Source organism: Erythranthe guttata, chromosome 2, assembly GCF_056151865.1.
Source record: "Erythranthe guttata isolate IM_541 chromosome 2, IM_541, whole genome shotgun sequence".
Classification (NCBI taxonomy): Eukaryota; Viridiplantae; Streptophyta; class Magnoliopsida; order Lamiales; family Phrymaceae; genus Erythranthe; species Erythranthe guttata.
In genome coordinates this window covers 16,720,437-16,744,626 of record NC_142534.1, presented here as the reverse complement: position 1 = coordinate 16,744,626, position 24,190 = coordinate 16,720,437, and the positions used below count along the sequence as shown (strand labels likewise).

At 34.9% G+C, this 24,190-nt stretch overlaps 3 protein-coding genes and 1 long non-coding RNA gene across 5 annotated transcripts; all 4 read right to left on the bottom strand.

Moving 5' to 3' along the window:
- Window positions 1-686: 686 nt before the first annotated feature.
- Window positions 687-6,902, bottom strand: LOC105963711 (protein transport Sec1a). Its single transcript, XM_012988147.2, has 21 exons — window positions 6,544-6,902; window positions 5,988-6,046; window positions 5,560-5,641; window positions 5,230-5,308; window positions 4,867-4,917; window positions 4,671-4,767; window positions 4,461-4,493; window positions 4,222-4,350; window positions 3,862-4,053; window positions 3,693-3,776; window positions 3,522-3,620; window positions 3,337-3,407; window positions 2,996-3,092; window positions 2,691-2,816; window positions 2,507-2,602; window positions 2,130-2,246; window positions 1,974-2,051; window positions 1,631-1,839; window positions 1,458-1,548; window positions 1,266-1,355; window positions 687-1,128 (listed from the first exon to the last, which is right to left on the bottom strand). Exons 1-21 carry the CDS (start codon window positions 6,614-6,616, stop codon window positions 1,075-1,077), a joined length of 2,007 nt encoding a protein of 668 aa, XP_012843601.2. The 5' UTR covers window positions 6,617-6,902; the 3' UTR covers window positions 687-1,074.
- A 516-nt stretch (window positions 6,903-7,418) lies between these two features.
- LOC148772481 (vestitone reductase-like) lies at window positions 7,419-9,706 on the bottom strand. Its single transcript, XM_088813765.1, has 4 exons — window positions 9,468-9,706; window positions 8,327-8,851; window positions 7,871-8,066; window positions 7,419-7,751 (listed from the first exon to the last, which is right to left on the bottom strand). The coding sequence occupies exons 1-4, from the start codon at window positions 9,589-9,591 to the stop codon at window positions 7,610-7,612; spliced, it is 987 nt and encodes a 328-aa protein (XP_088669891.1). The 5' UTR covers window positions 9,592-9,706; the 3' UTR covers window positions 7,419-7,609.
- Window positions 9,707-14,598: 4,892 nt separating this feature from the next.
- On the bottom strand, window positions 14,599-17,625 carry LOC105963707 (vestitone reductase). 2 transcript variants are annotated; one of them, XM_088813761.1, is made up of 4 exons: window positions 17,435-17,625; window positions 16,289-16,813; window positions 14,817-15,018; window positions 14,599-14,764 (listed from the first exon to the last, which is right to left on the bottom strand). In XM_088813761.1, exons 1-4 carry the CDS (start codon window positions 17,565-17,567, stop codon window positions 14,686-14,688), a joined length of 939 nt encoding a protein of 312 aa, XP_088669887.1. In that variant the 5' UTR covers window positions 17,568-17,625; the 3' UTR covers window positions 14,599-14,685. The 2 variants fall into 2 exon arrangements, with proteins under 2 accessions (XP_088669887.1, XP_012843599.2); XM_012988145.2 differs by having other exon boundaries at window positions 14,599-14,742.
- Window positions 17,626-18,322: 697 nt separating this feature from the next.
- On the bottom strand, window positions 18,323-18,970 carry LOC148772480 (uncharacterized). The gene is made up of 3 exons (XR_016029721.1): window positions 18,847-18,970; window positions 18,602-18,769; window positions 18,323-18,462 (listed from the first exon to the last, which is right to left on the bottom strand). It is a non-coding gene; the product is annotated as an uncharacterized LOC148772480 (long non-coding RNA).
- Window positions 18,971-24,190: the final 5,220 nt, after the last annotated feature.

Here is a 24,190-nt window from a genome sequence, read left to right as displayed (position 1 = left end):
TTTCAGAGGTGGATATAATTATGGAAAAATAAGGGTTTCTTTTGTAAATACACCTTACCTCAGGGGCTGATTGTAATTTACCGTAAAAGTAAATAACTCGCATAAACAATAAATAAATTTAAATAAAAAATCCTAATTTCAAATTTCAAAAGAACAATATATTAAAACATAAAACCATAAACAATAAATAGTGTATAAGACACGAAACAATTTTATTTTTCCGATTATTAACATTTTGAACGGAAAAATAGAAAAAAACAACACATTCGGGTGAATTCACCCGAATGCATGTGGACACCTTCGAGTGATTTCACCGGGATGTGCAATTCATGTGCATCCATTTTAAAATTAGTTTTGACCTCTTTAACGTTCGAATATTGGATAAAATATGAAATTTGTAAATATTTATGTTGATTTTTGAACGCATTTTCGATCATTTTAATTGGGAATTCGAACGTGAGAGTCAGATTAACAAACAGTGTCAAAACATTAAGTGAATTACCTTTTTGCGCGCTATTTTCCTTCTCCGATTTTCACTTTCTCGTCTTTTTTGCTTCTTGTTTTCTGATATTTTTAGCCCTTTTGATTACATTTTAAATTGTACATATTTATCATATTTATCTGCATAATGTATCATACAGTTTTAAAAAAAAAAAAGAATGAAAGACATAATCTATGTTGTGATGTTTTATTTGATATGAGCTTCATAATTAAAAAAAATAAATGAAATACATTATGTAGTAAAAGTAGACAAACTAATAATGTAGGCAATCCCACCTACCTCTACACAGACTAAAATTCACAGAAATATATTTCAGAAAAAATAAATAAATAAATAAATTTACATCATATTATATGATATATAATCCACGAGCAGGGCGATCCAGGAATGAACCGTCTAGATCCGACGCCTGGCTGCTTCATTATATATCAACTGCATTCTAGACAATGTTTTAGAAGATGTAACAAACTAAAAACCAAAAAAACGTAAGTGTGAAGATAGATAAAGAAAGCTGTTGGACCCAATCTGCGACTGTTTGTCCAAAACTATGTTGTACAAAAACTTTCGAGTTTTCAGAAATTAATGTTTTCCATTGAAAGCTCCTTTTCTGACAGGAGCTTAAGTTTCTGCCCAACAACACAGAATAAAACAAGTCATGTATATTGCAAATTAAATATTCAGATCAACGACCCGTATACATGTACTCGTATTTAGAATTAGCGTACTCATATATTAAACGAAGAACATATGATGTAACGTTTACCGTAATATATTGAGGTGGATCATCAAGACTAGTTGTACCAAGTATCACTTCCCTCCTTAGTTTTGGAGTAAGCTTATGGCAAACCCTAAGCTGAGTACACAACCAACAACAATTTATGTTATGAGCAATAAATCTCCGCAACCAAACGAGGCCTTAATAATGAAAAGGAAAACGAATCATTAATCTTTTTACCTCAGATCTCGTTGCCCCACCAATTACGAACACAAAAATCCGTTGTCCCATCTTCTTGAAATCAGTAGATACACTTCTCAAGACTGAATCACTGGCAAAAACCGTACAAGTACAGAAAAACAAACTTAAAATGAGTTTTCATTTAAAAATTAAAAATAAAATAAAATTATTACCTTGAATATCCATCGTCAGAAGAACGAGGGCGGGCCCACGCGGCAGTTCGTCTCGATCTCATAGAATGTGGAGCAGTAGTAGATTGACCTGTCTTAACCGATGCAGCCTGTGAAGCTCCAGAACTCGCTTGAGTCGAAGCACTAGAACTGTTCATGCACGGGTACTCATCTTTTGCCAATTCTCCCTTGCTCAACTTTTCAATTAACTCCTAAGAAATAAAGCTTGTTAAATTGCAACAACTCTCACTTGTGAAAGATAAAATGGTAAATTATATGCAAAAAATGTGATAGCATGGGGAAAAGGTGGTGAAACTTTTCAGCAGTCATTTTTTAGAAACCAAACCTCTATCTTAGGGTAAAACCGAAATAGCGCCCACGTCTCTTCCTCTCCAGTTCGATCCGTTCTTTCTGCATGCTTTTTCTAATAAAGAAAAAACAGTAGCAATATTCAGGTCTCCGTGAATAAACTATAAGCTCTTAGTGTGGTGGAAGTATTTACCTTTGCTGAATCGAACTTGAGTGAGAAACCCCCGAGCGAAGTCTTTTTTGATTCTGCCCCCTCGAGCAACTTCATATTTTTCACAGTTTTCATGTCCGCACGTGATAATTTGGCCAACTAAAGAAGCATGAGAAATATCATCATCAAAATTAGCTTGAGCTTCTACACTGTATTAATTGTAACATCTATTTTTCTTGTCCTATCTTTAGAAGTAAAGATGAAGTATATAACCAGTTTGGGTAAGTCATTCATCACATGAAGTAGGGAGTGCGTTGAATTTGTAAACAAAGTTGGTACTAATTTACAGATATAGCAGTAAATCATAAAACGTGTTAATTAACCAAAATCATTTTGAGAGAGAGAGATAGATTAATGACCTGCATGAGCTTTATTGCTTGGTCGCCCTCAAACTTTTCTGGATAGACACAAGCATAAATCATCAAAAGCCGCAATCTATTTTCAGACATTCCTTCCTGTAGAGTAAGGAGATGATTATTATGATGACATAATCCAGCAAATCCGAGAAAGAATTTAGCATCAGACCATTGAAATATCAATTACCTGTTTCCCTCTCATAAAATTGATGACTTCTTTAGTTCCTGCATCTCCAAATACAAGATCCTGCTCCAGTTGTCCAAGTTCTCGAAGACCAACATCTCTGATGATTTTATTAATTTTTCCAGCAATCTGGTAGAAACAAGTATAAAGTCTGTGAAAAAAAGTTCAAAAGGCATGTATTTATTTGTCTTCATTTGATTGGTCCACATTACTCACACATCTGAATAAAGTGTCTAACATTATACAATAATGGTAATAACCAAATATCTCTAATGAAATGATTTGAAGACTTTGCGGTGAAAAATAACCTCCACATGGAGAGAGAGTTTCGCCATCTGATCATTATATTGTGGCAAAGCTTGAACCATTTTCTGCAGGTCTCTTGTGGACAATTCACTACCATCTCTGCATATAAGCATAACTTGAATGTTAGAGATTCCAAGAGGAAACGGCAAAAAATCATATGGAAATTAATTAAAAAAAACATAGAGCAAAATTGGTTGAGAAATAATGTTTTTTTTTAAACATCTGGGGTTAACCTGTTTCAGTTCGGGCATAAATTTACTTCCACAATAAGTCGAGACATTTTAGACTAAAGTTACTGAAAAAATCTAATCAGCTACAAGTTCACGGATTTATAAGCACCAACCTCTGTTGTAACTGTGCTGCTTTGTTTTTGGAAACAAAATTTGACATCTTCTCGTGCAACCGTTCACTAGCCTAAAATATTAAATTGAGACATTGTGATGGAATATATAATTAATTGGCAAAGAAAATTCACATATGAACTTTTCAAATAACAGAAACAAGATATATGTATGCACGAGTGAACACCTCTGCTATGTGAACATGTCGGAGCTCAAGCCAAACAGGATCAGTATCTTCTAGAAGGACTTCCTTTTTTTCAGGCTCACCACCTGTTTTGCTAGGAATCTTACATCCACTACATATTATCAGAAAATTTTCTCAGATCGCAAAATAGACTGATTGGGTAAAAACATTTACCTCTTGTACGTATTTATTTCCGTCAAGATCAAGCAGATCATGGCACATAGCATCATACGTCCATTCATGAATGACAGGAGCAATCTAAAAAAAAAATTTGTATAGAAATTCAAAATCAAGAAAAAAAAAATGAAAACAAACATGTATCGGGTCGGAAAATTTACGACACCTGATCAACTGATCTGTCCACTATAAGTAGTTCACATGTTTCTGTTGCTGGGAAATTGGGAATGGAAGATCTGTAGGTTGAAATGTTGTTCCAAACTGCTGAGGCTAGTTTTGTAGGAACTAAGTCTCGGCCAGCAGTCGCTGCGGCGGCATCAGGTCCCTTGGAAGCTCTATACCGTACAAAAGGAAATTCCTGAAAGTGAAAAATATGCCATATTTTACATATTTAATATGTAAAAACTAAATAAAAATATTCCAGTACAGCATCATACTTCCAGGGTTTTACATCGGACAAATTTGATTGACATTCTTACTGTTCTTTAAGGATCGGGGTAAAACACAAATATGATTCTGTTGGTACCTTTAGCGAAGCAAAAACGGTGGCAATTCGCAGGGCCATTACATTCAAACACATATCAAATCTGCGAGAGTTTTCAGCATTTTCACCGTAGAGCTCTTCAAGTGCTCTTTCATGATCAGTTATGAATGCCTGACATTAAAATTGCCACACTGGTACAGTTGACAACTATTCCATTTTATATTCCATATGCCAAATAGACGTGATCAAAATCCATTATGAAAAAATGGATTGCGAATTACCTGACTGTCTATAGAGAAGTACTCTAAATTCATCTGCAATATTCCAAAGGTGAACGAATCAACAAAAGGATTTTTTTTTTTTCTTTTTTCCCCTCAAAATTCAAATCTCGTTACAAATGGAAAAACATGGGAGGTATGTACCAACTCTACTATGAGAGATGGTTAACAAAAGGATCGTACATACCGACAAAGTACAAGTAATATATTTACCTCTCTTAATGCACCAATACGTGGTAAAACACTAGTATCATTCTTGATTCGGTTAACAAGGTCTTTTGCTACCGGTGAACTGAAGTATACATATGCTCTGCAGTAAGAATATATCAAGAAAGAAAGCTTTCAGGCTCCATGCTACAAGATAAGCAGGGGAAAAAGAACAATGGTGATTAAAAGATTATGGACATACTTCTTGTATAATGGTTCTCTTCCTGACATGTCAGACAAGAACATGACGATGCTGAAAAGGATAAAGATTTAATAATCAGTTCCTATATTCGTACAATTAAATATGGAGAAAAATCAGTTCCCGTTTTAATGGCTCCATTTTGACAATAAATAAGTAAGAGTAGTTCTAAAAAACACATATTACAAAGAGGAATAAGCATGTGAGTTTTGGAGAATGGTCTATATTCTTCACATGCAGTTAGAAACTTTCCGGAAAAAAAAAATGGGATTTTCAAAATATGCTAACTGACGGGGAAAAAAAAATTCCTGATTTTCCTTCAACATATTTACAGACTAAAGAGGAAGGATCAAAGAATGACAGTACTTTTCCTTTGAAGGTTGAATGAAATATATGGCATCCATTGAAGGCAAAGGCTCTCTTCTTCGGAAAAGGTCTTCCACCACTGCAAAATGTGAAATATATATGATTTAACAATTAATATATGAATGACTTCATTTTACACTAATCAAACCATGGTACATCAGGCCAGTATTTTAATAACCGACGGCGGGCAAAATAGTAACATATAAAAGTAAATAACGAGAAATATAAGAGAAATACATTGCTATGCAATAAAATTCAGACCAAGGTTAACATGAATAGAAAAAGAAAAAGAGATATTCTACTATATAACATAATTAAGTAAATGCTTACGAGAAACTCCTTGGTCAGTGATATCTGCCATTTTGCATGAATGGGACATTACTTTTACTGTGACCTTGTCCATAATGAGTACCTGAACAAAGCCATACAGTTGAGAAGAATATAAATCATGTAATCGGCAGTAGCCACCAAGCCCTGTTTTTCAAAATGCCTCTACACTGTTAAAATTATCCATAGAGAAGAAATATATCCCCCTCGTTCGTTTCCCGAAAAAAGTCCACCGTTTTCATCTTCAAACATTCCTAGCAGTAATATTATGTAATACACCTTTTACCCCAAAACAAAATTCCGAAACTAGAGGAGTACATATTTAAAGCGATTTAATATCACCGATTAGATGCGCAACATTGCATGCAAATATTAGCTTATTATTATATGATAAAGCTTATATTGGCAGCAATCACCAGTATTAAATATACCTTCCATGATGATCTCGTTCCTCCTGCTTTGGTATCTTGGAGCATTTCATACAATAACCCTACAAGAGATGATTACCGATAATTAATCAATCCAAATACTATATATTATCGCATAAATCTGAAGCCACGATTCACCACTCCTATGTCAATTTAAATAAAACTGCAAAATTAGCATATATCACATTGCAATTGTAGCAAGCAACAGTACAGAATATTCTCATGTAAATTCATTTTGATCTATTTCCCGGGATCGTTCGAGATGAAAAGACACGATTTCACTTCTGTTAGCTAGCAATAAATCCAAAAATCTAATTGCGGAAATAAATACATAATAACATTTAATAGACACTTCTATATCAGTAAAATCAAATCCCCAAAAGATCTGCTTCTGGACCAGCAAAATTCAAACGTGTTTCTCTTAAGCGATGAGAATACATTCGATAATTAACTACGTTTATTCATCAATTTATAATCAGAAGAGGCGAAAATGCTTAAGAAAACAGGGGGGGGAATCAGATTAAAACGCCGTAACCTAATTAAAGGAATTGGGGCTTACTATCGCGGCTGATTTGACGGAATGTCTTGTACTCTCCGCCGTGAGAGGACGTTTCGGAATCCGAGAATGACATTTTCCGGCGGCCAAGTTCTGATACATAAATTATTATGGATCTTCAAAATTCAATTTTTTTCTCTAATACACAAAATTGTTTCGATCTTCGAAATTCAATTTTTTTTCTTCTTCTAGAAAAAGAGAGAGAAGAGTGAAATTGTGTGAGAGAGAGAGAGGGCGCGAGTTGGAAATGGCGGTGCGTTTTTTAAGGGAAAAAAAGTAGTTATGTTTGTGGGGAAGCATAATTTGCTCCAACGGTTCACTCTTTGTGTTTTCAACTTTCCTCCACTTAACTCTCATATTTCTCATTTTTCACCCCAATTATAAATAGGTGTAAACTATGTATGGATTTGTATACGTGTATCTTAAAGTATAATTTGGTAAAATTTATTGGGTATAACATAAAATAAACTTTATGCAACACCTACTTAGATGGGGATGTCTGATCCGAGATCCCGTACCTGATGTACGTAAAACCTACGAATAAAAAATCTAAAGTGTACACTATCGTGTTTTAAAGGATAGTGAATTTTGAATATCGATCCACAAAGACCTATAGAATCTGATGTGTAAAGAATTGGGGCAATGAGCGACGGAAGAGTCACGATAGGCCGTGGTGGAGCCACCCTTTGGCAAGAGTAGGCTTCAGCCGATTGTGAACTCCTAATAGTTTCTACTACATATTATAAATATATAATAGTTTCAATTGCGTGACATGTACCACATTTGTCTCATAACATAATGTTCATTTTTAAAAATATTTTTGTTCCATACTATATGTAACTTTAAATTTCCAATATTGAAATAAATATTTTGATGTGTTTTTTTTTTTATAAAATCAAGACATGTTTATTGAAATTTTTAATATTTATATCGAGTTGAACAACGACGATTAATGTAATGACGGAGTACTCTATTACCATTGACAATTATACAATCAATGTCAATTGCAATCACTTTTATCAATCCTATCAATATTCCCAAAAGGAAAATTACAAGTTCACAAAATGAACTACAGAACACCCTTTTCCTTACAACTCTGAATTGCTCCATCGAACATTTCCTCCAATCCGTAACGAAACTCGAATCCAGTTTCCATTAGCTTTTTCGACGATAGCTCGGAAAATTCCACAGGTTCTATACCCTTCAATGAACTGCATTGTATATAATAATAATAATCCCGATCAAATTCATTTTATTTTATTTTATATTTTTTCTGATCAAGAATAACAAGAAATTAGCAATGAATATATATAATTATATATAAACTCACTCTGGCTTTGGTATTTGGTACTCTGGGTATCTAGTCGATAAAAACTCGGACAGCCTATCGAGTGTAATTCCAACAGCAGAGCAAATGTATCGCCCCTTCGCCTTCGGATACTCGAAAACGTGAATGTGGGCCCTCGCCACGTCATCCACATGCACTAAACTTGTCCTCGCAAAATACTTATAATATTCTTCATCGCCTATACAAAAATTCCAAGAATCACATATTGCTCAATGTCCAAATTAGTACAAGATATACATATAGCATGTCACAAAGTATAATACATTCAAGCAATTGCTAATATAGTTCAATAGGGGTAGTATAGTACATTCACTATTACTTGAAAAAAAAATCCGAAAAAATGTATTATTCGCTTTAGGCCCCAAAATAGTTTGAGACGGCGGCCCTGTATATATGTATATACTAATTATTACTACAAGAACACGAAAAAAAACGTACCGAAAATCAATGCAAGAGATGCCTTAACCGAATTAGGACAACGATCGCCAAGAAACGGACCGTGTATAAATGGAGGAACGAGTGTCACAACTTCCAACGACGATCCATTTTTCTCGCCGAATTCTAAAGCCGTTCGCTCGGCTAATGTCTTGGTTATGACGTACGATGCTCCCTTTAGACCTAAGCTTCTCAAGAAATCGAAATCCGTCCAAGATTCTTCGTCTATGGTGTCTAGATTCTTACAGCTGGCATTGAAGATGACCGTGGATGCACTAGAAGTGTACACGAATCTCTTAACGGTTTTCGAGTCGAGAGATGCTTGTAAAATGCCTAATAGCCCACCGATAGCTCTTTTTGTTTTTGTCTCTTCGGTTTCGTTTTCGTTCCATTCCATCGGATGAGCTAAGTGGAAAACTCCGACGCAGTCTTTAATGGCTGGAGCGAAGGTTTCAGGTTTGTCGAGATTTGCGTTGAAAATTTGTAGTCTTTCGGGTGCGTTTGGAAGGTTTTTTAGGTAACTTATGTCTGAAAAAAATGAGAGGGTAAAATACAAGAACTCCCTAAACGAATGTGAAATTACGAAAAAGCCCCTAATGTATTCGTAATTACCAAAAACCCCCCACCGAGTAATAGTACATTTAGGCCTTTGTTTGCTAGAATCAAACTTTACATTGAGAAAACTCATGAGATATTAATGACACAATTAATTAGCTTGACAATGGATCAAAGATTCAAACTTTATGTAGTCTTGACACAATAGGAGATAGAATCTGATCGGAAATCGGAAATCGGAAACCGGAATTTCAAATATATTCCAATCCCGTTCCAAAAAAAATTGGAGAAAATCGAACTCTGAATGAAAAATATTGTTCAAAAATCGATAAATTTTTCGAATCAGAATCGGTAAATATCAATCGGTCTCCAATATCGAATGTCGATTGATTTGATCTACTAATGAATATGTAGACAAGTGACAATAACTCAGAAAATTCAGAAGAATTTCCAATACCAAACATTTCAAAAATCTCCTCATTCAAAAAAAATTAATTATTTTTTTTTTCTTTTCAATTCATATTATTAATTAAAGCAGTTAAAAAACATAGGAATGGTAAAAGAAAAACAGTAAAAAAAAAAAATTAACCTGGATGATCTGTTCTAACAGTAGTGTTGACAGAGTAACCATTCTGAAGAAGCTTCATTACAAGCCATGATGCAACATACCCTGTTCCACCTGTCACACACACTCTACCCTTTTTGCTATCCATTTCTATTTCTATTATTATATTACTAATTATATATATATATGTATATATATCTAGATCAAGATTATTATACAAAAGTAACAAAAACAACTTATTTTATAAATGGAAGTGGAAAGCAAGAAAATGGGTTTTATTGGGTACACGAGATTGTGTGGTTAATGAGACGACAACACATCCAGGAAAGAAAAGTATTTAATTAAAATTTAAATATTTATTTTTATGTATTTATATATAAATTTAAGAATTGGGCTTTTATTAATTTTCTGATATTGGGCTATTTATAGTTGTTGGGCTAGGCCCTATAACATACTAATCTACAAGCCGTCTTCAACTTATATACTACGTATTACGGACACCGAAACAGTGGCACGGAGAAACGGGAAAACGGGAAATATTAAACTGAAATGCTAAATCCCACATGGAAATTACTAGATCCTGCACATAATAAAATTTCTTTCACTCTCTAAAATCTCAAATGTCGGTCTTTTTCTCTCCCCCAAACAAGTTATTTTCCCCTCATGCTATTATAATTCGAGATTCGAACTTGAAGAAAACCTTCTGAAATTTATTTTACAATCAAGGTAATCATTCTATCTCAAATTAATTCTACTAATTAACAGTAAAATAGGTTTTTCTTCTCTCTTCTCTCTCTCTCTCTCTCTCTCTCTCTCTTTTTTTTTTTTTTTTTTTAAATTTAATTCAATTTTTATTACTTGTCAATATATGGTGGGTGGTAGAGGGTGATGAAAGGCCTGCCATGAAATACGTCCATGGCAGGTGTGGGATTTTGGGGGGGCGGGGAGGAGGCGGGGTGGGGTGCCTGCCATGAAATTCACGTCATGGCAGGTGTGGGGTTTTGGGAGGCGCGGCTATGTTGGAAGCGAAGGGTGATGCTTTCTTTCATAATTTTTTTTTTTTTTTTTTTAATTCATATCAATTCAATTATTTATTAATTTTTTAATAAATATTTAATGATTAATAAAATTTTAATAATTTATAAATGTTAAAAATATTATAGAATTAAATAATTAGAAATTTAAAATATTGAATAAATGTTCAATAAATATTTAATAATTAAAAAATATTTAATAAATATTGAATAAATATTTAGACTTGTTTAATAAATATTAAATAACTTTCAAATATTTAATAAATGCTTAAGTTATGTTAAATGTTTTTTTTAAATGTTTAATAAATATGTTTCGTAATTGTTTTTTTACAGATGCCTCGTCGATGAGTAGGACATACGGGAACAACTTCAGTATATCAGGAATTCGAGGATCAACAAACACCAAGTCAATAACCTCATTCGTTATTGAATCGGCGCGGTGTCGTTGTATATACTTGCTCTAATCAATACCCTGCATCAAATGTTGAATAACTGTCTTTCTGCCAATTAATTTAATTTTGATTTTGAGTCTTGCATTATAAATGTATTTCAACGAAGTGGTAATATTTGGATCTTCACGTCAAAGATAGTTTAAAATCTTCTTAGGCTTCACGTGACTTCTCGTCAACATCTCGGTAACTTCATACTGCTTATGCGAGAGTTGTTTATAAAGACCATGCTTCGAAGTCGGAGGATGATTATGCTTCCCGTAAACTATAGAGAGTTCTCATTTATCCTCTGCTTGTAGAGGCCCCTTCAGCTGGAAATCACAATTACATTTTTTCGTGTCAGTACATTTTGTACTTTCTACACCTCTATTCTTCCGTTTCACATACTTTTTTCCATACCAATCACAGGTGACGTATACTCTATCACAAAAAGTATGACCTATACTTAGCTTAATGCCATGGCTTTCAGTTGTGTCTCTCGCCCACTGTATTAAATCGGCTCTAGAATTAAACAATTGTACTCCTAAAAAATATTCAGAATAATCAACTTCCCTATTATCCTGAAAAAAAAATATAACAAAAAAAAAAAAAAAACACAACATCGTATCGCATCTAAAGTAGAAGCGGACGCATCAAAGACGGCGCCCACCTTGGACGCAAATACAGTGTACTGCGCGCCCAACATGTGCGCGCTATTTGTTTCGTCTTCCAGGTTGTCTGCCCTCTGCGTATGACAATTTTTTGGCAAAAAAAATTAAAATCTTACATCAGGTTTAAGTGGATTGTCGTTAGAAGGTATTGAACTCATTAGTTGATGATTATTACGTAACAAAAAACGACTTTTGACGACTTCTTAGTATTTTAAAAACCCTAGAAAAAAGTTGGAGAGAAGTCGAAAAAATAGAGCATAGAGAGAAAATATTTTTTTTGTATAGAGAATTTATTTTTTTTATTTGCGGGATTTAGTAACTTTTGTATGGAAAACCCTAGAAAAAGTGAGAGAGAAGTCAGAGAAAATATTTAGTAGAGAGAGAATATTTTTGGTAGAGAGAGAATATTTTTTATTTATGTGCGAGATTTAATAACTCTTAGTGTAGGATTTAGCACCCCCAATATTAAAAGTGTAGGAGTATATTTTTAAGTATACTATATAAATATATATAAGATTTCATTTATTTATAATTTTTTATATATTTCCGTACAAATATGTTCAAAATAAATATTATTATTAACTGTCAATTTGCGATTGGTCATTAAAATCATGTAAATGATTAGCGAAACATAAAAAAATGTTTGAAAAATCTCTATTGAAACTTATTTTTCTAACAATTCAGAAATTGCAAAATGACCCATAAGGTGTCCGGCAGGTATTCTCCGAAACTGGACACGAAACGAGTTCGAAACACGGATACGTTGAGAAGTTGAAGCTTAAGGGCAGTGTCCTACATAGCTTATATTCACTTATGATATATTTTTTTTTTTTTTCTAAATCAAGTATGTATTGCAATAATTTCATAGGTTGGCCCATTCAGTGACAAGTTCAATTCAAGAATTAAATGGTATAGAACAATGATACGTCACTATTGTGCTATAAATATAACCTGGAATAAAATAATATTTTAATCCTTTAAATACAACTCAGAGAAGTTTCTTCAATGAAATAATTTTAATTTTTGTATATAATAAATAATAAATGACTGTAAAAATATTAAATTTCTGGAAACTGCAGTGCATTATTGGCCCTCAAATTCATGGTGACCAATCTTTTTCATGAATAAATGCAAACGTTTATTTAAGAATTAATATTTTAATAGACCTATGTTATAATGATTGTGATGATTATCGAACCGAATTACTTGATTCGAGATCAATCGTTAAGAATTGTTTGCGTTCGGTACACTATGAAGTTGTCAAACTCGAGACCACTTAGAAAAATTATGTAGTTTTTTTGATCAAGTAATCCAAAATTGATATATATTCAGCTAAATTAAAGCTTGTTTTTCAAGGGAAAAAAAGTAGTTATGTTTGTGGGGAAGCATAATTTGCTCCAACGGTTCACTTTTTGTATTTTGAACTTTCATATATTTGCCCAATTAAGAATTAGTGTAAACTATGTATGGATCTGTACACGTGTATTGTTGTCTATGATATGAGATTCCTGTACCTGATATATGTAAAATCTACCTATAAAAAATCTTAAGTGTACATTATCATGTTTTATAGGATAGTGAATTTCGCATATCGATCCACAGAGACCTATAGAATCTGATGTGCAACGAATCGGGGCAATGAGCAACGTAACGAGTGACGATGGTCGATGGGCAGTGGCAGAGCCGCCCTTTGGCAAGAGTGGGCTCCAGCCGATTGTGAACTCCTAATAGTTTCTATTACATATTATAGCTATATATAATTAGCCCAGAGGCGGAACCAGGATCAAAATGTAGGGGGGCTAACTAAAATTTTGGGGTTCGGGGCAGCGGCCCGAAAAAAAATTTAAGTGCACAAAATATTGCAAAAAATAAGTTTATATAACTAATTTTTAATTAAAATATCATATATATATATATATATATATATATATATATATATATATATATATATCATATATATATATATATATATATATATATATATATATATATATATATATATATATATATATATATATATATATATATATATATGATATATATATATATCATATTTTAATCATTACAAAAAATTTCTAAATTAATTCAAATTATTCTAATAATATACTGCACTTAATATTTCGGAGATTCATGGTATGATCTCATCTCTTTTTTTAAGGCGTTAGATAAAAAAAATTCAAAAATAAGTAATATTCATAAATTTATATTTGAGTTCCGCAGTGAATTAGCTCAACCACCAAAAAAATTATGTTATATTAGTTAAAGTTCATAAATTTATAATAATTTTGTACTATTTTATGTGAACGAATAAAAAAAAAAAAACCAAGCGAGCGTTGCCCCCAAACCTCCAAAAATATTAAACCCACTTGTTTTGGATTTCTAAATTTATACACGTACCAAAATAAAATATTAACTATCAAATTCATATTTAGTAACTCGTTTTAATACTTTTGAATTGAAATTGCTCTAACGAGATATTTTCTTCTAGTGAATAAGAAAATAAAAATGTATATATCAAATAAATGTGATCACCAATAATTTTACATTCATAAAATATCTCTAACTGCATACAACATGTGGTGTATTCCATTATCGTACGATTGTACGTAACAAAATTACAAGAACCAGAGAAAGTAACAACTCAGACATAGGATAAATACAAGGAACTAATTTTGCCAATAGCAAACAAACAAAGAGGCTTTTAATAAAGTGCAAATTACAGCAACACCTATGGTAAAATAAAATTACGAAAAAACTTCTCATATTTGAGTAATTACAACTGCACTTCAATTATGTAATTTTTTTTACAAAAAAAACCCTCACTTTAGAAGATAAATTTGACACCATAAGGATGAATGTGTAAGACAATACATAATTAATGGCTGGTTATAATTCCAAAACATAAGTTTTTTTTGTAATTTAACATTACTTTAGAAATTACCGTAATTTGCCATTTAATAAATAATAACAATGCTACTTAGAAAAAAATAGGGTTTTTCAACTATTTAAATTTGAAAAAAATAGTTAGAGAAGACCTTTTTCTTTGCAGCATTTAATTGACCCATCAAACATTTCATTCAACCCGTTTCCGTACTTGAACCCGGTTCCCTCAAGTTTTCGGGTAGTAACTCCGGATACTTTGACAGGAATCAAATCCTTCCAAGCTCTGCATGCATGAATAACACACACTAATTAATTAGCTTAATTACATTGTTAATTACTAGCAATTAAGAAACTCACTCTTCATTAGGCATCTTATCCTTGTACTCAGGATATCTAGCAGAGATAAATTCAGACAACTCAGCAATAGTAAACTCAACAGCAGAACAAATGTATCTCCCTTTTGCCCCTGGATATTCCATCAGATGTATATGTGCTCTTGCCACGTCATCTATGTGAACTAAGCTTGCCTCCTTAAGGTGCTTGTAGTGTCCAACATCACCTAATTAATTAATAATTAGCAAGTTAATTAATTAAAAAGTAATTAATGTTTATATATAGGGTAAATTACGGCAAGCCCCATCATGAGTTAAGGTCAAATTACGAAAAAATCCATCGTGTTTGGATAATTACAACCACCCCTCAACCAGTGGCGAGGCCAGAAATTATCGTGAGGGGGGGCTTAAACACATCGGGGGTTCAGGGGCAGAGCGCCCGAATTTTTTTTTGCTATCAAAGAAATATAACATGAAAATTTGATATGAATTTTTTTTTTCCTGCATTTTCAGAAGATAATACCAAAAAGAATCGCGAAAGCTAAATTGCTAAAAAAATCTAACAAACATGAATATCAAGTCGATTATAAAAAAAATTACACAATGGACTTCGAATTAATATTCATTATGAAAAGAAAGATAAAAGAGAAGACGTCAGACGTTAATTGATCGCCGGTGTGCGTTCGATCGCCGGTGGGTAGCAATTTAACCGCCATAAGTGCGACTATGCGATAGAACAAAGTATTTTTTTTTTTGTTTCAAAGAACGAGAATTTAGTTGGGAAATAGAAGACGAGGACAAGTCAGACGTGAAAGGGGATTTTGAGAAGTGAAGCGATTTTGAATAAATGGGCTTAAGTGAATTAAAAATAAGTGAATAAAATAATATAATTTGGTAGGCTAAAAAATAAAATAAAAAGTATTATATATATATATATATATATATATATATATATATATATATATATATATATATATATATATATATATATATATGTATATATTGTAGATAAAGTTTTGGAAGTGAGGGGGGGCTTGAGTCCACCCTAGCCCTTGGGTGGACTCGCCCCTGCCCTCAACTATGAATCTTCTTACACGTTCACCCTTGCGGTGTTAAATTCTACATAATCTTCTAAATTCTTTGGAATATTCTCTAGTCTGTACTCGTTTTACGCAAAAATGCAGTTTCTGACACACCACAACCTGATATTGACAAGCCAATAGACACATCTTATGACCATTTTGTTTCAAAATGTGGAGCTTGAACGGGCTAAAACAGGTACAAACTGTAGAATATTCCACGTAATCTAGAAGATTCCACTAAATTTAACACTGCAAGGGTGAACGTGTAAAAAAAATTATAGTTGAGGGAGGTAATTATAATTATCAAAAAATAAAGGGTTTTTTTTGTAATTTAACCTTACCTCAGGGGGCCGGCCATAATTTACCCTTATATATATTATATTTTGTTCATGCCCTAAAACACGCACACACACACCGAAAATCAAGGACATGGCTACGTAGACAGAATCAGGTAAGTGAGAACAAATGAAGGGGCCGGTAGTCCACGTCGGATTAACGGAAACAAGATCCAGTCCAAGTTCAGCAGCAAAGTCAACGGCGGCTCTCTCGGCTAATGTCTTGGTGATGAAGTAGGGCCCACCAAACGCGCGAGAGCTTCGGACAAAGTCAACATCGGTCCACGTGTCCTCGTCTATGTGTCCGGCGGCGGGGTGGCTGAAAGCGGCGGTCGAAATGCTGGAAGTGTACACAACCCGCCGCACGGTTTCCGATCGAGCGCAGATCTGTAGGATGCCTTTTAATCCGGCGACGACCCTTTTGGTTTTGACCTCTTCGGTTTCTCTCTCCTCGAAGTCCAGAGGGTGTGCCACGTGGAAGACCCCGACGCAGCCTTCGATGGCGGCGGCGAAGGTTTCTGGCCTGTCGAGATCGGCGCTGAAGATCTTTAGCCTCTCCGACGCGCCGGGGAGGTTTGTCAGGAAGCTGACGTCCCTTCTGCCTTCTGTTATGAAAAAGAAATAGTAATTAAAAAAAGAGAGAGAAAAAATTGTAGTTTTGGTCCTCTATGTTGGCATATTTAGTAATTTAGTCCTCTAACTCGTCGTGTTTTAGTTTTACATGCAATAACTTTGCAAAATATAATATTTTTAGTCTTATGTTGCATGATTTTAATTTAATGACGCGGCGACAAGTAACTTGATGCATTTTATTTATATGAACGCTTGAAAATTGATAAATTTAATATCTAATTTATCATTGGTAGAACTTTAATTATGTGGGACGATGTATCTGTAAACCAAATTAGAGAAGGTATTTATAATTTTTAAATGTCCTACAAATAAATTTCTACGAATTTATTAGGTACATCAATAAATGACGGCCAAAATTCAAAGTTCAAGTGAAATAGGACCAAAAAATACTAATTTTGTATAATTATTGCATGTAAAATTGAAATAATTAGACAACTTATAAGAGTAAATCCCAAAAGAGACCAACATATAGGACTTACATTACAATTTTCCCATCAAAAAAATGTACTTTTTTTTTTATTATTTTAAGATTACATAATATATATTAATTTGTTAATATCAATATATAAATCATAAGTAAAAATGAAATTAACCTGGATTTGTTCTAGTGGTAGTGTTGATGGAATAAATACCATCTTCGAGAAGCTTCTTTACTAACCATGATCCTAGGTAACCGGTTCCTCCGGTTACACACACTCTTCCCTTCTCGTTATCCCCTCCGGCCATCTCTCTCTCTCTCTCTCTCTCTCTCTCTCTCTCTCTCTCTCTACATGCATCAGCTTATAAGTTATAATATAGTGACCTAGGAAAGATCTTATTGATAAGGTTTTAGAATTTTATTGGTCCGTACAGTGTATGTGTGGACGTAGTTCAATTCCGTAACATGTCCTTTCTTTGTTCATATAATAATTGTTTATGTAGGAGAAACGACCGACATCGATTGTGAAAAAATGGCTCCACCTTTGATAGTTGGGACTTTTGATTGAGAGGGGGCGGCGTAGGGAGAAGCTTCGTCGCCAGCTATGGAGAAGGAGAGGCGACGGCTGAGAAGGGGAGGGTGGTGGTGACGGCTAAGTTAAACTAGTGTTTGATACCATATATGACAAATAGAGTTGGAGAAAGAGATAATTGTGTCCAATGTTATCAGAACCAGACCGGACATAAAACCGGCGAGGCATTCGGGTCATAGTTGGACCGGTTCAACCGGGATCAACCCGGATTTTTTACTTTTTTATTTATTCTATTTATGTTTTAATTTTATATACACATAAATACATTCAAATAAAAATTTAAAACATTAAACAACATGTGAAAAACTTCACTTCAATCCAAAAAACTATCCATAATAATAATGTATCTCATTAAATCATCCTCATCACATTATTAAAATTTAAAATATAAAACTAAAACATAGAAACTAGTCAATTTACTTTAAAAGAACAAACTCACAGACATCCAACAACATTTATTGACCATAAATTTTAAAATAAAATAAAATCATCTCATAATAATCACCCTCACTCATCAAGGTCATCCTCGTCCTCATCTCCATCTCCATCTCTATCTCGATTTCCATCTCCATCTTCTATTTGATATTCCTCCAAGTCATGTTTTCCAATATCTACATGCATACATAAAAATTCGCTTCAAGCCAATAAATTATGAATTAGCACTATTGTTTTAAATAACTAATTCAAATATAATTTTAAACTATTTCAGATCATCATCATCAAAACTAAACAAAATTAAAAAAAATAAACCTTGTGCACTTGATTCTCCCATATCTCTTGGGAATTCTTCTAGCAACATGTTCTCAAGCTCATAAAAGTCAAGCTCTCCTTCTCCTTCCTTTTTCCACAATCCAAAATTCAGTTTTTTCAAGTGATTTATAATCAACTGGATCATAGGATCTCTTAGAATTCGCCAACCTAGCAAATTATAAGAAATGGTATAAAGTTGAGGAATAAAATACAAACATAATTTATTGAAATATTGCAAAACTCACCTATTCTTCAACCGCAAATTATAGTGAACATAGACAAGATCATTCAATCTTTGATGCTCAAACCTATTTCTTTTCTTTGAGTGGATGCGCTCAAATACATTCCAACTACGCTCGCAACCAGAAGAGAAAGCAGTTTGACCAAGGATTTTTATAGCCAATTTTTGCAAATTTGGCAGATCAAAATCAAATAATCTCCACCATTCATCTGATATCAATTATCAAAATTAGTATATATATAAATTAAAACAAGTACGAATGCAATAATTGTAAAACTTTAAAAATAAAAAGTAAAAAACATACCATCATAAATTAATATTTACCTGGTCTAGTAGTTTTACAACAAGCAATTGCCTTTGGACGAGAAAAACCCTTCTCAGGCTCTCGAAAAATTCTTAACTCATCCAGTATTGCTAGGCCATTCTCGTTTTCCACCTTATCCAACACATTTAGCACTCCCCGCATAATCTCAGGCTTTTTGCAGTAAGAAGATTGATCGTATTGAAAAGCATGGTTCAAATAATATGTTGCTTGATATGCCTAATTGGGCCGACCCAATGGACTTATAATTTATTGATATATTGGGCCACGAGCCCAATATTGAAGACCACTATCATCGAGGCCCAATCACCTTCAAATAAGGTTTGAGCCCAACAATCTCGACTAAGCTATAAATAAAGGTTTGAACTCATTCCTTAAGGTACGTCCTATTAACTGAGCAATACTATCAACTGTATTCTCTGAACTATTTCCACTATCCGCACGTCTGTCTTGAGCATCGGAGGGGTTTCCGCCGGATCAACCCCCGGCCTAGTTCACGTGTTCTGTGATCGCAGGTATCTTGGGGTCATCAAGCTCGTGAGCCAGTGATCCACTCTGCTCTTCCAGCTCATCCTAATTCAACTCTCTAAGGTGATCTAACTTTAGCATCATCCTTTTGGCGCCGTTGTTAAGTGTATATTTTTACACTTTATCGTACATTTTTATTTGAGCTTTTGGTGTGTTTTAACGATAATTGGTGCTTAAAAAGTTGATTTATTGTATTTTAGGTACAAATTGAAGAATTGGAAAAGTATGGGGTCAAAACTGCAATTTTGGAGAAAATATGGGCCAAAAGTGAAAAAATCAAAATTCTGAAGATTTAAAGCTGGGACCCCCGTCCCAGTTTTAGTGCAAATCGTGGGACCCCCGTCCGAGACTCCGAAGTTGCGCAGTAAAGGGATTTTAATTGCACAAGGAAACTGCCTTCTTCCCCAAGTTCTTCACCCTATATAAGACCAATCCAAGCACACAATTGGGAATCTTTTTTACGCAATTTGAAGAGCAACAAAGCAATAACGAAGACGAAGAATTCAAAGACTCTAAGCATAGATTTATCGTTTATGACTTATTTTATTTGTGTTTTTCCACAAATCATGAGTAGCTAATTTTCGTATTTCTAGGATTTTATTTGGAACCCTATGTGGGATTTATGAACCCAATTTTATGATTTTATGCAAGTTTTAATTCCGGATTATTTCTTCTACTTGTTTTATTAAGTGCATGAACTTGATCAACTTATGTGCTTTTATGTTATTGTTAATCGCATGAATCGGAAGATCGGGTTAATAATTAGAACTGTGGTAGAAGAGCCTTTGTGGTATTAACATAGGAATATAGTTAATCTCTTAGGTAGCCATTATTGAGATTTGTGTTTAATGTTGTGTTCTAGAATTAATTGCATAGGGATATAGTAATTGAATCTAGAGTATTAGAATCGTAATACATGCGGAAACGGGTTATGATTATTTTAGCATCTCAGGTTAATAATTCGGGTTAATTGCTTGCATAATTGAAGGAATTGGGGGAGTAATAATCACATAGGGGGAAGAATAAAATCCTAGGCTTGCTTATCTTGATTAAATCTTCGTTTTAAATTGCTTTCTTGTTTTCGCTTGCTTTTAATTTAGTTTAATTTAGTTAATTCTCTCTAAAATTCGACTGTGTAGGGTGGGCTTGATAATAATTGGTAGAATTTAGCGTCTAGGATTAGATAATTAAATATTCCCTGTGGGTTCGATATCCGGACTTTTAGTCCACTATATTACTTGTACGATACGTACACTTGCGTGTAGGTTTTCGGCCAACAAGTTTTTGGCGCCGTTGCCGGGGAATATTTTAATTATTTATTTTATTCTAGCTCTAGATTTGAACAATTTTCACGATTCACCCATTTAATTTTTGTTTTATTTTTTTTTTTAGGTACTTTGTATGCGCAGGAGACTCGAACTTGCTAGAGAACCGTTTGATCCCGAAATCGAACGTACTTTTCGAGCCGCTAGGAGACTTCAACGCGCAAACAATATAATGGAGGACGAAGAACGCAGGGCAGCGGGCAATTTACTCAATGCCAACGGAAACCAAATCCAAGACCCACCCCCTCAACTTCCGTTACAGCCAGCAGTTAGGCCACGGGCACTTCAAGATTACATAATCCCAACTCTAGATGGATTCCGCCCGAGCATCCAATATCCACCGATTGAGGCGCACAATTTTGAGATCAAGCAAGGCCTTTTGACGATGCTCCAAAATAACGGGCTATTTAGTGGGTTGGCAGGTGAAGATCCCCATCTTCACATTGTCAATTTTCTTGATACCTGTAATTCCCACCGTCAAAACGGCGTTTCCCAAGAGGCGCTTCAATTAATTCTCTTCAAGCACTCCTTACAAGGAAGAGCTCGCCAGTGGTTGATGTCCCAAGCACCCCACTCTATCTCGTCGTGGCCTCAACTCCTCAACCTTTTCATGAAAGTTTATAGCTCACCCGAGAAGGACGAGAGAATCCGACGAGAAATTCACAATTTTGTCCAAGAGCAAGGCGAGCAATTATACGAGGCATGGGAGAGATTTAAAACTCTTTTGCGGCAGTGTCCAACACATGGAGTCGAACAATGGCGGCAAATCCACATCTTTTACCAAGGGATTAACGAGAATGCACGAACGGTCTTAGATGCATCAACCGGGGGAAATTTTATGAGTCAATCGATACCGGATGCTTTTATCATGTTGGATCAAATTGCTCAAAATCGGTTTGCCAAGTCGAGCGAGATGACGGTTAGTGGAGCCAAGAAAGTTCCCGGAGTGTTGGAGTTAGATGCAATTACGGCCCTTCAAGCTCAAGTGACCCAAATTGCTCAACAAAATCAACTCCTTCTACAGCACATCAAAGCAAATCCACCACAACAAGTCCAAGCCGTTGAATCTCCATGTTGTGAAATTTGCGGTGGAAATCACTACACGCTCCAATGCCAACAAGATGTGGAATCGCTCAACTACGTCAATAACGCGCCTCGCCAATTCCAAAATCAAGGGTGGAGATCACAAGGGCAATATGGAGGAAATCAACAAGGCCAAGGATATCAAAGACCTCAAGGTCAATTCCAAAATCAAGCCCCTCCTCAACAAAGTTTTCAAGGCAACAATCCACCGGCCCAAAAATCAAGCACGGAGGAGATTTTGGCCCAATTCATGACCGCTACCCAAGCCTCGCTGCGGAATTTGGAGAATCAATTCGCTCAATTCGTTGTGAATCAAGAGAAACGCCCGCCGGGAGCATTGCCATCGAATACGGAAGATCCTCGAAATCAAAAGTTCGAGACGTGCCAAGCTATCGATTTCAAGATCGAGAAAAAGGAAGAAATTCAAGTCAAGCCGCAAGTCACTGTAGCCGAATGGGTCGAACCAATCCCATATCCACAACGGTTGCTAAAGAAAAAGATCGAGGTCGAGACGTGCCAAACAGTCACCCTGAAGAACGGTAAGCAATTGGAGGAAGCCCCACGAAAAGAGAAGAGAAACACGGTAATCGAGAAGCCGAAAGTGAATGAGGAAAAATAATCAACTCATGAAGAGCCACCATCAACGGTGCCTTCACAAGTCCCTCCAATTCCTTATCCTCAAAAGTTTATAAAGAAGAAGCTCGATGCCGAATATCAAAGATTTTTGGACAAGTTGAAGGAAATTCGCATAAATATTCCTTTCATTGAAGCACTTCAAAAGATGCCCAAGTGGGTGAAGTTCCTCAAGGACCTCGTGAAGAAAAGTAAGAAATTGCAAGGGAACGAGATGATCCAACTCACGGAGCAAATTAGTGCAATTCTTACTCGGCCTCTTCCACAAAAACTCGGCGATCCAGGTAAGTTTACTATTCCTTGTACTATAGGAGGTAAAAATTTTAGATCGCTCATTGATTTAGGTGCTAGCATTAATCTTATGCCGTACTCTACTTTTAAAAATCTTGGGTTAGGAGAAATTGAACCGACGACTATAACTCTTCAATTAGCCGATAGATCTTTAGTTTACCCAAAAGGTATTTTAGAGAATGTGCTAGTGAAAGTCAATAAATTTATCTTCCCTGTTGATTTCGTTATACTAGATATAGATGAAGATAGGGAGATACCTCTTATCGTAGGGAGACCGTTTTTAGCCACGTCGAAGACGCTAATTGATTGTGCGAGTGGTGATCTTACAATGACTGTTCATGATCAAACAATCAAATTCAATGTTTTTAGCGCTAATAAAAATCCATGTGATAATAATGATTGTTTTGCTATTGAGCTTATGGATTTTACAAATAATGAAAAGTTTGATGTTTCGATCTTGGACAATGGGAAAGCATCTTTGAGTGCAGGAGATGATGGCGGAAACGGGAATCGGACGGAGCAAGTTTATTTCATGGACTCACTTTTAAATCCTCCGAGAGAAAGTCATGCGAGTCGAGGTCTTAACGACGATGAGAATGCAAGGAAGATGTTGCCACCCAAAGGCTCGAGCAAGTCACGAGAGAAGGATGAGTCAAGCTATTGTGGTCGTAAGGAGAAAATCAAAAAGGAATTGCACAAAGGACAATTGGTGTTATTGTGCAAATCCCGTCTTTGGTTATTTCCAAGGAAGCGCAAATCAAAGTGGTCGCGGCCGTTTATTGTCCAAGAAATTCTTCCTCACGAGGTGGTCAAAATAAAGGAGCGCGATTCAAACCGTACGTTCAACGTGAAGCGGAGCCGGCTCAAACCGTATTGGGAAGCGAGTGAAGATTGCCAAGTGACTTCGGTCGCTTTTGCTTGAAAATAAAGAAGCAACGTCCGGCTGAAGACTTTAAACTTAGCGCTTCTCGGGAGGCAACCCGAGCTTTATGTTTTCGTAGTTTTATTTAATTTTTCATTTCGTTTTTATCGTCATAGGCATGCATTCTAATTAGGTTATTTGGATTTTAATTTTCAGGGTCGAAAACTTGGTCAGGGGGGGTCCAGACGGCCGTCCGAAATCGCAAGCAAAATCCCAGACGGCCGTCTGGGAAACAGAAGGCAAG

Coding starts and splice junctions, on each gene's coding strand:
- LOC105963711 (XM_012988147.2), bottom strand. CDS start 6,616: ATGTCATTCTCGGATTCCGAAACGTCCTCTCACGGCGGAGAGTACAAG. Junction 6,047..6,543: donor CCGTCAAATCAGCCGCGATA/GTAAGCCCCAAT, acceptor CATCTCTTGTAG/GGTTATTGTATGAAATGCTC. Junction 2,817..2,995: donor AACTCTCTCTCCATGTGGAG/GTTATTTTTCAC, acceptor TGTTTCTACCAG/ATTGCTGGAAAAATTAATAA.
- LOC148772481 (XM_088813765.1), bottom strand. CDS start 9,591: ATGGATAGCAAAAAGGGTAGAGTGTGTGTGACAGGTGGAACAGGGTAT. Junction 8,852..9,467: donor TGTTAGAACAGATCATCCAG/GTTAATTTTTTT, acceptor CATTTTTTTCAG/ACATAAGTTACCTAAAAAAC. Junction 7,752..7,870: donor TACCAAATACCAAAGCCAGA/GTGAGTTTATAT, acceptor TATACAATGCAG/TTCATTGAAGGGTATAGAAC.
- LOC105963707 (XM_012988145.2), bottom strand. CDS start 17,567: ATGGCCGGAGGGGATAACGAGAAGGGAAGAGTGTGTGTAACCGGAGGA. Junction 16,814..17,434: donor TACCACTAGAACAAATCCAG/GTTAATTTCATT, acceptor TTTTCATAACAG/AAGGCAGAAGGGACGTCAGC. Junction 15,019..16,288: donor AGCCATGTCCTTGATTTTCG/GTGTGTGTGTGC, acceptor TTAATTAATTAG/GTGATGTTGGACACTACAAG.